Source organism: Loa loa (genome assembly GCF_000183805.2).
Source record: "Loa loa unplaced genomic scaffold supercont3.7, whole genome shotgun sequence".
Lineage (NCBI taxonomy): Eukaryota > Metazoa > Nematoda > Chromadorea > Rhabditida > Onchocercidae > Loa > Loa loa.
In genome coordinates this window covers 733,239-750,923 of record NW_018108187.1, presented here as the reverse complement: position 1 = coordinate 750,923, position 17,685 = coordinate 733,239, and the positions used below count along the sequence as shown (strand labels likewise).

At 33.4% G+C, this 17,685-nt stretch overlaps 4 protein-coding genes across 4 annotated transcripts; 3 read left to right on the top strand and 1 right to left on the bottom strand.

Annotated features, from left to right (window-relative positions):
- The first annotated feature begins 4,961 nt into the window (after positions 1-4,961).
- On the top strand, positions 4,962-6,461 carry LOAG_01824 (transcription elongation factor B polypeptide 1). Its single transcript, XM_003137362.2, has 3 exons — positions 4,962-5,024; positions 5,203-5,380; positions 5,636-6,461. The coding sequence occupies exons 1-3, from the start codon at positions 5,006-5,008 to the stop codon at positions 5,775-5,777; spliced, it is 339 nt and encodes a 112-aa protein (XP_003137410.1). The 5' UTR covers positions 4,962-5,005; the 3' UTR covers positions 5,778-6,461.
- Positions 6,462-7,869: 1,408 nt separating this feature from the next.
- LOAG_01823 (hypothetical protein) lies at positions 7,870-8,380 on the top strand. Its single transcript, XM_020445855.1, has one exon. It carries the CDS (start codon positions 8,080-8,082, stop codon positions 8,251-8,253), a length of 174 nt encoding a protein of 57 aa, XP_020303731.1. The 5' UTR covers positions 7,870-8,079; the 3' UTR covers positions 8,254-8,380.
- Positions 8,381-8,576: 196 nt separating this feature from the next.
- On the bottom strand, positions 8,577-10,489 carry LOAG_01822 (hypothetical protein). The gene is made up of 4 exons (XM_003137360.2): positions 10,336-10,489; positions 9,778-9,859; positions 9,244-9,333; positions 8,577-9,066 (listed from the first exon to the last, which is right to left on the bottom strand). The coding sequence occupies exons 1-4, from the start codon at positions 10,459-10,461 to the stop codon at positions 8,972-8,974; spliced, it is 393 nt and encodes a 130-aa protein (XP_003137408.1). The 5' UTR covers positions 10,462-10,489; the 3' UTR covers positions 8,577-8,971.
- A 5,765-nt stretch (positions 10,490-16,254) lies between these two features.
- On the top strand, positions 16,255-17,258 carry LOAG_01821 (hypothetical protein; the record flags this gene model as incomplete). Its single annotated transcript, XM_003137359.1, has 4 exons — positions 16,255-16,329; positions 16,397-16,546; positions 16,700-16,798; positions 17,067-17,258. 4 exons carry the CDS (start codon positions 16,255-16,257, stop codon positions 17,256-17,258), a joined length of 516 nt encoding a protein of 171 aa, XP_003137407.1.
- Between the last annotated feature and the right edge of the window lie 427 nt (positions 17,259-17,685).

Here is a 17,685-nt window from a genome sequence, read left to right as displayed (position 1 = left end):
AATCTTCTCATGATTGCTGGAGAGAAGACCATACATAATATGAGCATCGCGCAACTCAGTTATAATGATTGTGACTATAGTTCTGGTGACATGACCAAACAAACCCATGGCATATATGCCATCCAGTTCTAGGTCAAAAGATGCATAGCTGTTTATGTAAATTCTCATCATTCATTGCCAGTAATCTTCGACCAAATTAACCATAATTCTAAAGTTATGGGATGAATTTCTAAGAATAAAAATTAAGACTGTCAATTTCTCAACAATAAAGACAGTGCAAGAAAATTACACGAAACACACACACACACAAATACACGCGGACATACATATATATATATATACATCGTTTTGACAGGGAGAAGGATCAGGCCAACTCAATTGTGCAGATAATCTGAAAAGTGGCAAAATTTTTTGAAAAGTAAGAAAAAAGTTGTAAAATGAACGGACAAAACATCGTCTTTTTCTTCTGCTCCCTTTCACTACGATCGTTTTATACGTTCACTGTGAATGCAAACAGTTCAATATTTCAAGGTCGGATCATCTACAAAAAAACAGGTAAATTCAACAGAAATAGATTTATCCAAATAAGTAAATAAATAATTGGAGATCTGGATGGAAATTAACTGAAAATAAATATTAAAGAAGCAAAGGTATTACTAGTCACTAAATCTTAACCCTGATAGATAATTAAACAATTAAATAGTCGTACCTCCTACCTAATTAAGAATAATTGAATTTGAAATGCAAAAACTTTATTCCACGTAAGGATATATTGTCGAGGTTTCAGAGTAACTGTTTATATCCACCGTGTGAAACATACGACATTCATCATAGTTAGTTTGTTAAAATCATCGGAATTCATCAAAAAGAAATAATTTAATTACAACAATTATCATTTATTAGCAATTTTATTAATTGCCAGCATCAACACCTGCTAATTATTAACAATTAATAACACTCACAGAATACCAAAGTCTAGATTATCCAATTAATTATGAGTCCATCCAGCGAAACCATGCATAAAACGTGTTGTCCCTGAAGTGAATATATCATCAGTGCAAGGACAATTGAACGTATATATGGCTGGCTCCGATATTCTTCATTATTATAGTAGAGGTTTTTTTTTTCCCACTCGCAAAATTACCCCGTTAATAAGACAAAAATAATTATGATATTGAAGGGGGTAAAAGGGAATGCACTTGCAATGAATCCAATGACTTGAGGGCTTTTCAAAAGAATGAGGTAAAGCAGTTTAAGCTCTCAAACTTCCCTGAACTGCTATTTATGATTAATTCCTAACAAGGCTATAAGTTCGTCAAAATGTCATAACACTTATTGATCTTCTAAAAGCACTTCTTTTTTCCATCAAAGTCTTCATTTTTTGTTTCCCTTTTCTACATCATCTCCTTGCCGCTATTTTGCATCTGCAAGCATTACAGCTAATAGGACCGGTGGGAATTTAAATTGCGGGAAAGTCTCTCAAATCTCGTCTGTCGCTTGCTTCTACTTTATTTTTGCTTTTCAGGACATTAGTACTATTGATTGTTAATAGTTAAAAGGACATGAAAAGCACTTTGAAATTTCGAAAATATAAATACTACAATATGAAATGTTTTGTTGACAACATTCCATGGGAACATAGAAAGAGATAACTGCTGATTATTCCTCTCATGTGATAGCTAAAAACAGCAAAGGTTGAAAATACCTATTAAAATACAGCATAAATACTACAATATGAAATAAGACATAAATACTACAATATGAAATAATATTTTACCGTTAAGCGGTTAGTATCAAAATACAAAGATTACATGAATTTGCGCAAATTATGAAGCATTTTTGGGATTGCTTAGTTGGTATAAGCGAAATGATAAGGCTAAAATAGAACTAGAATGATAATGATCAGAGATTACGGCTGTGAGGATGATAAGTCTGGAATCATGCTTTTTTCAAACTACTTTTAACACACACATATATGCTTACATACTTTTTATTTAAATACACAAACAAGGCTTGATTTGGACTAGTCTATCCATTGATAGACTAATCTAAACCTAGTCTTGGTCCTATCACGCGAAGTGAACTCATTACCGCATCAATTATATATATATATATATTCCTACTCGTACATGAAATATACGAATGCAATGCTACCTGCCTGTCTTTTGAACATTTGCTTCTCCTCTGTCCTTCCATCAGTGTCTCCTATCCAAATCCGGTCGCTGTCTGATCGATAGCCTTTCTCTCCTCTCGTCCCATCTGCCATATCAATCGCCTCCTACACGCCTACTCTTATATGAAATATCTACGGGAAATAATTTGCAGGGAACAGCTGTTGATTGAGAGCTATAGCGGGATATGCCAGCAAAATAGTTGACATCCATTGTTGTTGTTGTTGATAACAATCAAATGTTATTATTATTAAAATGGGACAAAATGTTGGCGTAAAACCAATTTGGAAGCTTTGCAACAAAAAAAAAATGTACAACAAAGTTAATAATGCCTTGCTTTGAAACATAAAATCATTGTTATACTGTGGTCTATTTATGCCATCTGTTGACTACCTTCATTCCCATTAGCTTAGTATGATGTGTGGATCTTTCTCAATGTATCATTTTACCTGCAAGGAATCAAGTTACGATGAAATTATTTGATCAGATAAAATGTCCTTCATACCAAAAAAGATATTTTTTCTCTATTAGATATAATAAATTTCTCCATTAAATAAAATCAAAAAATTTTTCTATTAAATAAAATAAAAAGCAGTAGTTGAAAGGAAGGATACGTGCGATACGCCATTCCTTTACCTACATTTAATGCTTGAAAAATCATTTCAAATGTGAAGGAAATTTTTTTTTTAGTAATATGCTCATGTAGTTACGAGTAGATAAAGGGGAAGGAGTAGTTCACTAGAGAATATCAATCTCCAAACTATAACCTTCATTATCAATAGAGGGGAAAATAGAAGGAAAGAAGGAAAGGAGAAGAGAGGGAATCAATCAATTTATGGGGTAAGAAATGGAAAACGGACAGGATGGCTAATTTAGTTCGGATGAACTGATGGATGAATGAGTTATTTACTCTAGGTTTTGACTAGCCGGACATATCTTTGCCTAGCTTGGAACTTCATTAAGAGGAAGAGAATACTTCATTAGTTGAGTCCAGTTCCCATGCAAAAAAAAGGTGAAAGGATAGTTTTAGTAGGCAATTCAATGGCTACTGCTTAATCGTTAAATTCCCTTCTTCCTGAATATGTATCCCACAAAGTCTGCTTGATTTATCCAAATTTCACTCCTTCAATTTCCTGTGAAATACATCGCACCGAACGTTTCTATATTTCTTACTTGCTGAAACTGATAAAGTGATATTACTTAGGTCAGATTTTATCGAAAATAATCATAATTATGGAGAATGCTATTGTGGTCAGAAGAAAAAATCTTTGATGACTATCAAGGAAGGTCAGAAAAATCTTTCGATCAAAACTAATGGACAGTAATAGTATTCATGCAATAAATTTATGGACAGTTTCATTAATTCGATACCGCTCAGATATTATTAATTCGTTTGATCTCAAAACTAAAAAAAAAAAAGATTCTGACAAGAAATCATTCTAGTAGTCATCTCAATGACTATTTCAAACAAATGATAATAGATTAATTGTTAATGAAGAAGTGACAATATCCAGGAAAGAAAAAGTCAAATTTGCAAAAGAAAATCGTAATTAGAGCTAGCAGAAAGGAAAGGGTGTTAATTAGTCGAGAAAGGATGTTAATTAGACGACTGATAAATTGACCGATCGAGTGATCAAAACAGTTACATTACATGGGCATGTTTAAAAATTACTGATAGTAATAAAAGTAAACAGGGAGAAGAAACAGGTTATGAGGTGTAGGAGAAATAGCACAAATTACAGCAAGGCATCAATTGAGAAATGATGATCGATGTGATGTATTGACTAACCAAACCATTGATCATCGTATCTAAACCATTTCAGTTGATTTATAAACAATCGAAATGCTTCTATGGTATATACATCCTAAGGTCGTCACGAGTTTGTACAAATAGCATTTGTGCGAAATGAAGATAGCAGTAATATAAACCAGGTGGCATAATGGAGAAAGTGTAAAGTATTTTAGGACTTCAAGATATAAACTGACAAGAAATTAGTTTAAAGAAAAAAAACAAATAAACTGAAATTGATAGTGATACCTCGGATATTGCCCAATAATTATCAGTTTGATTGTGTGGTTAAAGATGAAATTATCAATTTAACTGATATTTCATACCAGAAGGTAATGTGAATCTAATATGGAAAGATTGCTAAAAAAAGAAAAAAACACCAGGACTTGATGCTCTGGAAAGAAGAGTGATAATATCCTATGGCTATCTTGGAATGATTTGAAGAGAAGAAATTCAATTGTGGAAGAAAAACAACTTACTAAGAATGTACTAGAAATATATCTCAGTAATTTTTATGACATAAGCAAAGATTTGCAAAATTGATGGATACTAGTCTTGCTAGAGGGGCATGTTTATAGCTAATTATTTAATTGAAGCTGAATGGCCGAGTCCCAAGTTCCAAATCCCAACTTGAAGATTCGATGAAGCTACACTGGATTTAGTTCGAAACTTTCGAATTCGAACTTTATTGAGGATTACCGAAAAATATGCAGACACGGACGACGAAAAACAAATGCCCATAGAGGTAATGAAAAGAATGTAGGAATTGTCGAGAGAACGACGGCGAGAAAATAGAGTGCGAAGATAGAGAAGACGGGAAATAAAAAGATATTACAATAATGGTCTATATTTTTGGCTAATTAACTCTAAGCCGTCAGACTAGGGTTAATTTTGACGGAGTTGTAGGGGTCATCTGTGGTGGGGTTGTTTGGGTCATCCTTGTTTGCATTGTTTGTTGTTCAGAAATGGTTTCAGATGGCACTTCCAAATAATGCTTACCTTTTCAGGTGTGTGTTCTCTAAAACGAATATCTAGTCAAAAGAGTATGGCAGGATCCGAAACAGGTGAAATAAATAACTTATTTCAAATTGGATATTATTTCTTATCATCAAAATAAGCTTCCCAAGACGACATAATAATGTTCAGCATTAAAGTAAGCATTGAAATCTTCTGGCAACTAAAACTTTAATAACTATGACTAAAAAAACAGAAAGCATATTATTTCATATTATATCATTGCAGTTTATGGTGGAGTTGAAGGGCCAGATGCGATGTACGTGAAGTTAATCAGTAGTGATGGACATGAATTTATTATTAAAAAGGATTTGGCACTAACATCGGGTACAATCAAAGCGATGCTGTCCGGTCCTGGCTCTTATTCTGAAAATGAAACAAACGAAGTTAATTTCAGAGAAATTCCGTAGGTTTATCAATTGATTCTAATAAACAGAGTATCAAGATGGGTACCTGCCGTTCAAGAAAAAGAGAATAGATCATTTGCAATACCGATCTTTAATAAGCTGTATAAACTAAGGTGCCAAATTTTGTCTTACGCTGCATTTTTGTTTTGGTATATTCTCTAGCGGAATATGGTTAAAAGGTTTCTAAAATGACAGCTGAATAACCATTGAATTACAGCTCAGTCTTTTAATCTATATATCATTTTTACTTGTAGGTCACATGTTCTACAGAAAGTATGCCAGTATTTCGCATACAAAGTCCGCTATACAAATAGTGCAACGGAAATACCTGAATTTAGTATAGCTCCTGAAGTAGCTCTCGAACTTTTGATGGCAGCTAATTTTCTGGATTGCTAATCGTCGGCTTTAAGATGCGGTAACTGTTCACCTCAGTTGTCTCCACTTCTTTACGAGCAACATAGTTATTTAGTTTCAAGGAAGAGATACTGTTTTAGAATGACTGAAAATAACTTTCTCCTTTTTTATTTCGTGTTTTTATTTCAAATGATAATGTCTCTGCGCTTCTTGCACTTACTAAACATTTCACTGATTGCATTTGTTCTCTACGCAAACAATATTCGTTAGCTTGCCCTGTACAGTCTTATTTTTTCTTGCATTGGCGATTCTCTGGAGTAATGTTGCAAGCGTTTTCAATAGATAGAATGGAATGATTACAGTTCCTTATTTACGGTGATTTAAATTTAAGTGCCAAGCTTGCTTACCGTTCGGAGAAGTTTTAACGACTTTTCACCCAAGATTTCTTGAAATCTCACTTCCTTATCTCTTAATTTATATTGCAGTACTTTGCATGTCTCTTTATTATAATCTTTGGAAGAGAAAGGAGACACGAAATTTGATGAAAAGGTTTGCTTCATCAACTAGTAGAATCATGTGGATATGTTTTTCTTAGTACTCCTGTTGCTTACGTTCCAGTTATCAATGAGTTATCAGTAAAAAAGTGATTGCGATATATATGTTTCATTTTTGTCATAGGAGGAAGAATCGCAGGAAAATTCGACTGATATCTTTCACGCATGTAAATGATAAAGTTGTATTATGAAGATGGTGATTTTTACATTTCAGTATATTTCAGTATCTGGTACTTGACATCCTTTCTGATTTACGACCATGTTACCTGCATGAATTTGATTAAGCATTTAATTTGAAGATTCGACCATTTGACATGCATTTCTCAGTTATGATAGAAAATTACACTTATATCAGAGGTTTCTGTGTCACAGGTTCGTGTCTGGCTTCTTGTTACTTTCTTGTTACCTTTTAGGACAAAGCATGAAACCTTCGCTTTCAAAAATTGAGATCTAATGGGTGTCCTGTATAAGCCTTTGCTGTATACTGCTTTTAAGTGACAAATAAGTAGGAAGCGTAGTTTTGGTCCTTTATCAGTCGATTATCAATATCTTGGTAATTAATTGGTTAAACAACCAATTAAAAAAATGGACATAATCATTGAGAGCATGAATATGAAGATAAGAATAATTGCCGTAAGTGACCAGCCACATTTATCTGTTTGTTTCAAAAGAAAGGAAATATTTTGAGAGAGAGAGCATTCAAAATTTTTCTTTATTTGTTATTTTTCTTCAGAAAAGCTTCCTTGTGCACAAACCGAGAAAAGATTCATTCGCTCTCAATCTGAGCAACAATGTATCGGTATGAGTTAAGTCAGGGTAATAGTAAGAGTTGCTCTCAACTTATGGACTAATTGGTCACTCTATAAATGATTATACAGTTATGAAATGATGGAGGAATCAGTAATGACTGCGTTATTGTCTCTAATTGATATTGAATTGTTTCTGGTCTATGATCAGCAGTATTCCCCAGTTCATGAATCATTTCCCCTGACCTTAAGTCTCCTTATTATCGTCCGTCTACTTTTTATGCTGTTTGTTCAGCTGCAAACGAATCAAATCACATTCTATTGCAGAGGATAGAAAAAAAAAAAGTTTATCCAGGAATTATGTAGTATTGGTACTTTTTTAATTAGACAGTATAATTAAAATATAGCAAACGTTAACTTAATATAAAATATAAGTCAAATCAATGATCACAGCTCTTTTAATCTTAATCCCGTAGAAATAGCCGATTTATCTAAAAAATCACAAGTGGAGAAAAAAACCTAAACATGCTCAACGCCTGCCACGTGTGTCAACGGAAATTCTGCGAACGAATGCGTGCAAGATACGAAAATTGTAACCGAACGTGTAAAATCAAGTAAGCTCTCGAAAAAAAAATCCTTCCCCAAGGAACTAAAAGGAATTTCCGGAGAACAAATGAACAGACCATCAAGTCCGCGCCATACCTTTAATCTTTATACCATCTTGATTTTCATTAATTATGCTTTCTACACATACACCCTTATCTGCTTTCCTCTCAGGTAATGGGGAAGTGTAATCGTAATGCAACTTACATGCTTTGATAATGAGGAGTGGACGACATTTTCCAATATTTATTTTTGCAACGGATAGAAATCTTTTAAGTAAAACGGACTTTATATAACCAAATAAAAAACACGGCAATTCAAGCAGAGTGCATAAAGAATAATCAAATAATAACCGTATTATCTTATAAAATCAAATAAAAACATAGAAATCGCTTACAAAAAGGACTAATTATACTGAAACTGATACATGCAAAGGAAAAAATGAAGTACAAGCGAAACGGCCAAGTTATTGCCTGCAAATCTGCCACGGCAATGGTGACTGATACATGGGATACTTCACAACTAGCTGATGAGGAAAAAGAAAGACAAAAGCGTATCTTCAACACTTACTTCACCACAGATGTATCCAGGTATGAAGATCAATGCAAAAGTTAACAGTTAGGTATTGAACTCAGAAGTGCGAATCGTCCATTAACTCCATGACCCTCCCCCACCAACATTTCCTGCTTTCTTCTATTTCGATCGCACTGTCTTCGTATGATTAGCAGTCTTTATAACCAATAAAAAAACAAATTTTTCAAGCCTTTCGTTAGTGGTAAAGGGTATTTTTCAGTTTCTCGAATCTACTGATACAACAAGATGCCTTCGGTTAAATCTTTGAATGCTAGATGTCCGGAATCAAAAAAAAAACAAAGTACTGCTACAAAATGCAAAATGCAAAAAAAAAAAAGAAAAAAACCTAATTGAAAAAAGAATGGCTGGAATGGTTGCAAAAGAAAGTGGTGATGCAAGAGTTATGCTTAGAAAAGAAGTCAAAGCAATATTATAACAAATAGCTGAAATGAAATCTGAAATGTAGTGGAAAATTTGCTTCTTCCAAGAATGACAACAATACATCGAAATGTGAGAATGGAAGACTGGAAATAAATAACGCAGCAGAATAAGAAAACGGTGACAACTGCGTGAGCCGACCAAAAAGAAGAGGATTTACTAGTCTGTGAAAACCTCTAGAGGACGGAATTTCAGATCATGAAAAGATGCAAAACTTTCAAGATTCTGTGTGAAAAATTTAAAAAAAAGCACTCATAAGTTCATGATTCCGATGAAAGTGAAATGTTCTTTCGTAAGCGATGAAAACACCAATTCAAAATTTTTAGTATCCAGAATCCATTAAATATTGCGCAAGTTTCTCAACTGCTACACGTACCTCTGCTGCATTTTCTCCCTTATAGCAAGCAATCAGCACAGCTGAAAAATTACATTGAAACAATATTGCATGAATACATTGATATTGTGTCCCTAGTACAGCTAGGATACTACGTAGACGGAGTATTGAAAAACGCTATGCATAATTACTTCGATCTTGGAGCATAGATTATCCACATAGCAATTATAATAAACGGTATGACAAGACAAACAAAAGACCTGATTTAGTTTTAGCTGCAAATATTCCAGTTTTATCGCGTTTACCAAAAATGAGATTCTGTTCCGTCCGTGGCACTATATAATGCACACCTACAACTGGATGACTCAAAATCGATTCATTCCGAAAATTTAATGAATAAACGATTTTATAAATCTGAAGGTTTATATTAGGATCTCACCCCCTATCTTTCCTCCTATTTTCCCTTATCATAAAATGTTTCGGCTCATCAGCTTCCCTGAAAATACTTCACTTACAGAAATGCTTTTCCATGTTCTTCTTTCAAAAATGATTACACCGTAGACCAAACTAGAGTTAAACCGTGATTTAATCGGGACAAATCAAAATGAAATCACCATAAGCCTAAAAAGCAATCAAAAAAGAGTAACATTAATTTGACGAAACTCCCCGACGGTTAAAACTATGTGCCTTCTAGAAGAACAAATCCTTGAGAAGCCATGTTATCATGGAATAATGGATTCCACGAAATCACCAAACAATATAAATTATTTGAGAAGAAATTATACAATAATCACCTTCCAAATCGCAACCAACAGCTGGCACCTTTTCAATATGATCATATAGACTGACAAATTTCTTTAACTCTTCATCTGTTGCCTGCAAAACGTAAACATTATCTAATTATCGCTACACAATGAATATAAATCCTTTAATGCAATATGTTTTGTCATATTAATCTAATGGGACTACCAACTAACATGCATTATGAAAAGCCATCATACTAACATGCAAAAAAAAAATTATCGATTCCTCTATATCATGACTCCACCAACAACTATAACAAATATTAAAAGTGCTAAAAAATTTGAAATTCGATGATTGTCTATAGGATAATTCGAAGCGAATAATACTTTTTGAGTAGCCAATAACTGACAATAGAATTCTATGACATGCAATCAATGTTTTAGTCAGTATTAAAGTATACAATTTAATAAGATGATCTTCCAATTATCCATAACATATTTGCATCAACCAAAACTTGCTGATAAAAAATGACATAACTCTGTGACATCTTGAGCTAGTAAAATAACAGTAAAACACTGCTGTTAAAAAATGATAACAAGAACTGTTACCCGGAATTCACGGTCACCTTCAGACCTTGCCCATACAGAACCGTCTGGATAACCAACAATAGCAGCTCGTTGTATACCTTGACTTGAATCAAGCAGATTCTTGATATAAGCAGCCCAGCCAGACATCCTAAATTATTGATTGGGCGGTCTGAAAAGAAGAAAAGACGAGTCTGTGACAAACAATATGTCGTAAAATTCACTACAACCTTATCTACAACAATGACAGAACAGGAAGTACAGTTGTTAAAGTTTAGTGAAACATGTTGCGGTCAAGATCTTACGCGAATAGTATTCAACAAAAAAAAGAGCTAGTAAACCAGTAACGAGAGAGAGCAAGAAGAGACTAGCACAATCTGACGGAAGCATCCTATCACAACATCGTTTGAAAAGCGGGGTTGCGGATAAATTCTAAGTCAGAAACATCAGGTATATTCATCAGGTAGAATAATCCTAATAAGCCTATAAATTAGGTACAAAAATTTAAGCGACACAAGTGACGACCGAAATCTCACAGAAATAAGATTTAAAACTCTAAATTTCTACAAGTAAAATTTAGAATTTAGAGGTTGTTTAAGTGACAAACTTCATGAATATCAAAGGATACTCTCACTTGAAAATGCTTGAAAATAATCTCAAATATCGATCAATGGCAAGCTGAACATTAGAAGTGAACCACATAACAGAAAGATGGAACAAACAAACCACCCAATCGTCAGAACTGCCTCTCCCGGATCCCCTGAACAACATTTGGCTACACCAACCAACTGCATCAAATTTTCATGTTCCATCTTAATGCTCGTGAAGCCCTTGAAGTCTCGCTATGACATAAATGTATTCCCACTCATTATCGTATTACTTCTACCCGTTTCCTTACGTGCACGTAATAGCATTACGTGAACTTAATGAAGTATGCTTTTTAGCAAATTAATTAATTATAATCATCTCCCAACTTCTCATCCCTCCTTAATTTCTACTTCATTTACACAGCGAAAGAATGTTGATAGAAAGACCGAATATTGTTATGTATGCATATTAAACAGGAAAAATTAGCTGTGATGAGAGCGAAAGGCTTTCGTGATTCCCCCATCTACTGTCTGAACCTCTGAGTCATCCCTAGCATGTATCATCAATGCCCCAACACCCCAGTAGCCAGGGAGAGGGAAGCAAAGCATTGTTCCCGAAAGTTACTGTTAATTCCTTTCTATTCCATAATTTGTAATTTTAACAATGGCAAGCATTATTATGAATCATGATAATGCGAATGATGTAATGATAACGGCAGTAAAAATGGTCTACTGATATCATGAAACTGATAATTATAACAAGCACTGATAATTATAAACGTAATGATAATTACAGTAGTGTTAATTACCAATCCTAATGATAATGACTGTGAAATTGTTACAACGGTAACAATTATTATAACGATATTTATAAATATTGCTGAAGTTATATTATATAATTATCATTATGACAACAATAATAATTACTACTGTATTTCTCGTAACTTGATTTTTCTTCTGAGGTTAACTTTCAGATTTGTGATAATAAGATTCAAGCTATGTGATCCAAAAATTCGGGATAATGATAATCATTATGTTAATAATTTATGATAACGAACACAACATTCCTGAAAGCAAAAAAAAAGGAACGATATTCTTAAAGATATAAAATTCCATAAAGGGAGGAAGAAACACAAAGCAATGTTACTCCTAACTGCTAACAACGGTACAATAGCGGTAATGACAGTGCTATCATGTTGTCAATTGTTGTGATGGTGATAACGACTTCATAACAGTTACATAATAGTGGTAATATTAATTACAACTGAAATTAAGGAAAAATAAATGTAGAGAAGTATCCTAAATCTAAAATTATAAATTAGTGGTTAAGGTAATAAATTGACAAGTATCCAGTAGTAAGAGAAATATTTGGAGAAAAACTGGAGAAGTTGACAACTGGGATGGACTAAATAAGGAGCAATTACACATAAAAACTTCGCTAAGAAATGCATACACCGGAAGGAACTTTCACCCTTAATGAAGATACCTGTAATTGATGAGATTTCAAAACTATGATCAACGAAATCAGTACTTGAAGAATCAGGTAGAAATTAGGTGAACTCCGCAAATAAGGCCTCAACAGTGATTAAAATAGTAATAGTTGATGGATATATATATAAGTTTTTGTCCTCAAAAATATTTGGGTTTAGTTTCCGGTGCAACTAAAATATCATCCCCCTGTCAAAACACATATCTCTGCTTTTCTCATTAACCATTTATTGCACAACTTCCAGTCATCGTCTAAAATCCGGGATATTTTGTTTCGATTGAGATGAATGCAGTTAAAGCAGTCCTAAATTCTGGCGTGAATACAGTATAATATCTCAGGAATATTTGGGTTATCTGGATTGTCTTGTTCGCAATCACCGGATTAATGTTTAGTCACTCCGGCATCGTATGACAGTCGTCGTTTCATTTTTCTCAGTTGGAAAACGGAAATATTTTACCGATTTGAATAAAATCGATTTTTCCTCTTCTCTTAAATATATGTATATGTATAAAAGCAATTCAGAAATGTCTTGAATCAGACGTTACTAGTAAATAATATTGTCACCATCCTTGTCACTAATGGAAGTTTTCTTTATCCCTTCCATCGAAATTACTCATTATGATCGGTCATTAACAATAGTCCCACACAGCGATGGAGTAGACAAGAAAAAGTTTCATTTAACATTATCTGTCACATAATGACAATAATTATTGAAAAAAACACTGATAAGAAGGTCGCTATTTAACATCCAGCATATTGCAGGTAGTTAAAAAGCGGATTACGATATATTTGATGTCGCTGCAGTATAAAGATTAATCAGGATTTGAGATTGAGGTGCAGTAACTGCTTGATAAAAAATTATTGGTGATGAATATTGATTTAGCGCATCCATAAATTTCAACCTGAGCACAACATGGCACCAACACTGGTTGGTATGATTGTCGGAGGCCTAGATAGATAGGGTCGGCGGTAGAGGGCTGTACTTTGACGAGACCAAAATAGCCAAAACGACCCAAATAATTAACCTGTTGGTTATATGATATCCAAACTGCAAAGAAAAAAAACACGAAAATGAAAAAACATTTTACAGATCAGTATGACATAAGTGAAAAAGTAATAAAGAATGAAGTGATGAGATGATTGACACAGCTTACAAAATATGATGATAAATAGATCGATGACACATACATGAGATGATGAACAGATCGATGACATATACATGAGATGATGAAAAGATCGATGACATATACATGAGATGATGAAAAGATCGATGACATATATCATTCAAGGGATATAAATTTGGCAAGGATTTTGCTGAGAACAGATAAGGATGCTTTTTATGATGAATAAATTAAAGGATACTAATAGGCTTAAAAGCTGAGAAACAAAAAGCCTAAAAGGTAAGGCGAGATTGATTAATTATTCGGAATGTAAAGATTGTTTTTTGATGCTGTTAATATAGCAATGTTTTTTTCTTCTTTATATGAAATTTTATTATGACATCTTAATATCGTAATGAAGTGACAAATTTACGAAATAAGCAAAGAAAGATTCTATGGAATAACTTCGCGGATATATCACACGACAACTTTTTTTAGCTACTTCTGGCAATCATGAAAAGCAACCTTGTTAAGTTCACTAAGCAATCAACTGTTAACATCAAGTTCATTAAGCAATCAACTGGTTGACATTAAGTTCATTAAGCAATCAACTGGTTGACATTAAGTTCATTAAGCAATCAAATGGTTGACATTAAGTTCATTAAGCAATCAACTGGTTGACATTAAGTTCATTAAGCAATCAAATGGTTGACAATTATTGTCAATCTTGTCGAAATCTACCAATGGAGAGAAAAAAAAGTTATGCATTTTCAACAATGAAAAGACTGCTTTGGCAGAATTTTACGAAAAAATGCAAAAAACAAAAAAAACTAAACGATGTATAACGCGAATCTTTCCTGATTTTCATCAGATTAAAAAAAAGGAGAGACGAAGAAAGAGAGAGGGGAGAGAGGGAGAGAGAAGGAGGGTGACATATGAAATTGCTGTATCTTCCCGCAATGCCTTCAAAGAAATTGGAGTGATGAAAATGGGTGAGTGAGTCATCATTAGATATCACGAATACCCAAAACAGAGATACACACACACACACACACACACACAGACACACACACACACACACACACACACCACACCAAATACGCACACATACACCATTTTTGACACCAACTGACCATAACAAGATGTCGCAGAAATGGGTGACAAGTAGGTGTTATCACCTATGTGAACGTTGATTACTTGTAACTATTTCAAGTTGGTAGGTTTTCTGAATCCTTTTGCTGAGGATTCAGATGAAGAAGTTGATTCGCATTAGGTAAGACAAAGTTAAGTTAACAGATGAATAATTTCTTGTTAGTATTTGGTTATTTAAATCTGGATTAAAAGAAAAAACTTGATTGAACAGGCAGATCAATCTTATCAGCAATATTCCAATCGGGTTAAGTATCGTATGCGATGAACAGTTGAAAATAGAATTACACATCAGAGTAGTGTGACAATCATCAAGGAAAGGACAAACAGAAGAATATATGGTGACATGTGCCAAATTTATGATGGAAATGATTGCATGTCAAGATTTCTTTCTATGATAATTATATTTATCATTTACTGAAACCAATATTTGCTATAGTTGAATGAAGTATTATACCAAATGAAGAGTAACTATTGTTGAGATTTAAAAGTTAATTAAAATTCTTAGAATAAATGTTTTCAAAATATAATACAATAAGTGGATGATTTGAAAATTCTACCCAACATTTTTATATATGGCAAATATCCTATCTAATCATTAATGATTTAAAACAATGAAAACAAATTTTTTATTTCTTTGAAAGTATGTCACAAAAAGTGTAATGACTTTCAATTATTAATTTCTTTTTTTCCAAGTAGTAATAATTCCACAAGTCATACGAATAAAAACTGCGTTATAATTTTCCTGACGTGACATGCAATATGAAATTAATGAAATCTAGAGTTGCAAGAGAGAAATTAACCTGGAAAAGACGATTTATCAAAATTTTATGACTTTATTACTTGGAGACAATCACTTATTGTTCAGAGTATTTGAAATCGCAAAATAAGAATTCAAAATAATACGGTTAGTTTGCTTGTCACATACACATACCCTCGTCATAAATTAACATACTTCGCGATTTTCGCTGTGTAAACATTTCATTCTTTTGGCATGAAATAAAATCTTGGATTTTTTAAAACTAATTTTAAAAATAAGGAACTGGTAATGAGTCAGCTATTGGAAGTTCATAGGTTCACCATGGTTGTCACCAACATCATCATCAACAATATCATCATTTCGTTATTCGATCTATATTAATCAGTAATATCAATTGTTCATTCAATAATTTCAATCTCAACCACGAAATTCACTCCGTAATTTAAGATAGTGATGTTACAGAAGTCGAATCTTACCTGGTACAATTACCTGTTTGGCATTCACTTTCAATGATCTAATAAACTGAGAAAATCTAGATGTGTTACAGACCAATCTTGCAAGATTGGAACATATGAAGGAAAGAAGATGTCATTTTCCTTACAGAAATTTTGAATTAACATTTTTCTTTCATTTCGATGTATCGTTGCCATTTTTTAAAATCTGAATTTTTGGTTTTCCTTTAGGAAAATTTTTCTTGGAAGAAATTTCGAAAATTTTAGTGAAATTTGAAAAAGTTCAAAATCGAAATAATATTAAAATTTTTCCTGCCATCTTGATTCTGCAAGTTTTGTTCTATAAAAGCCTGTCAATTTTAATTCATATTCAATTTACTTCTTCCTCATAGGGTGTTGTTTGCAAATGCAGCAGGATTCTGCATCTAATCTGAGCAAGTTACGAAATGCATATGATACTGATTTGGCAGCTATATCTGAAGTTGGTCCAATTATGAGAATTCAAATTCCTCTGAGTAAATTTACGTTACTTCACTTTTACATTTTAGATGGTTGATTCAGCACTAGCACACTTTTTCATGAAACAATTGTACAAACCGATGAATTTGGAGATACGGATTGTGCCGGAAATTCAGAATCGTCGTAATGTGACACTTATCATGGGAGACAAAGAATCTATGCACATTGAAGAAAATAAGGTCATTAACTTCATACACGCTTCCCATCTATGTCATAGTGGAAGATTGAAAATTCATAAGTTTCCAAATGCCAAGGTTCCGGAAGTTCTCAAAGTGAAACGAACTGTGTTATATCGAGTCATCTGAAACCTTAATTAACATAGATGTTTGTAGTATTTACAACCATGTGTATGTAAGCGTCAGCTTAACGAAGAAATTCGGAAACTTCGGTTACATATGGCCTTCGATGAAATACGGAAACGATGGCATCAGGTTTTCTAGTTTATCAGGAGAGTTAAATGCTAAAAATTTTACATTCACATCCATTTCAGCCAAGCAGAAAATTGGCTCTTTCGATGATTACAATGTCAGCTTTTTAGATCCTCTGAATGGCCCTTTTTCGACCAGTCATTTTCTGATTGACCGTTACGTAATTATACCAAATTTAAGTTATTGTTTGACTTGCAGTTTTATTCTTAAATTCTTATTGATTCATATCTGAATGGAACATGAAGAAGTCACAATATCGCCAGTTTTACAGGTACATTCGGGAGACACAAACACTAATTCGCCTTACAGACACGATCAACCCATGCATTTATACAGACCTAGCGCCGATAGTACTACATCGACCGCTAAACCGATAGCTACCGCTATCCGCAAAAGTGCGTCATTTTACGTCAACCCTATTCCATCCAACTATTCCACATTGCATCGATCTCGTTCATGCTAATAAATGGCTACGCTTTAAATACCGTCAAATATTATATTGAATTAGCTTTGATATATCTTTTACTGAACCATTTGTAAGGTCTTTTACGTGCGCTAAGCAATCACCAAGATAGAACTTGAAAACGTGAAGTTCCTCACGTTTACCATTCCCACTGTATATGCCTACAGGCTATATATGTTACAAATCATTCATTAACTGTTGGTTCAGGAAAGTCAAATCCCTATTGATCTTTGCTCCAAATGACTTCTAACGGAAGTTCGTTAATAGAAAGATGTCCAGTTCCAATTTCCTCTGATTTTATATTTTGTAATAACAGCATTAAATTGCCAGCAACAATGTTAGCAATCTTTTCATTGAATGCAGCAAAATTGAAAGTGTTAAGCTTCCTCATTTGCATCTATTCATCCGCAACAATTGATATGACATG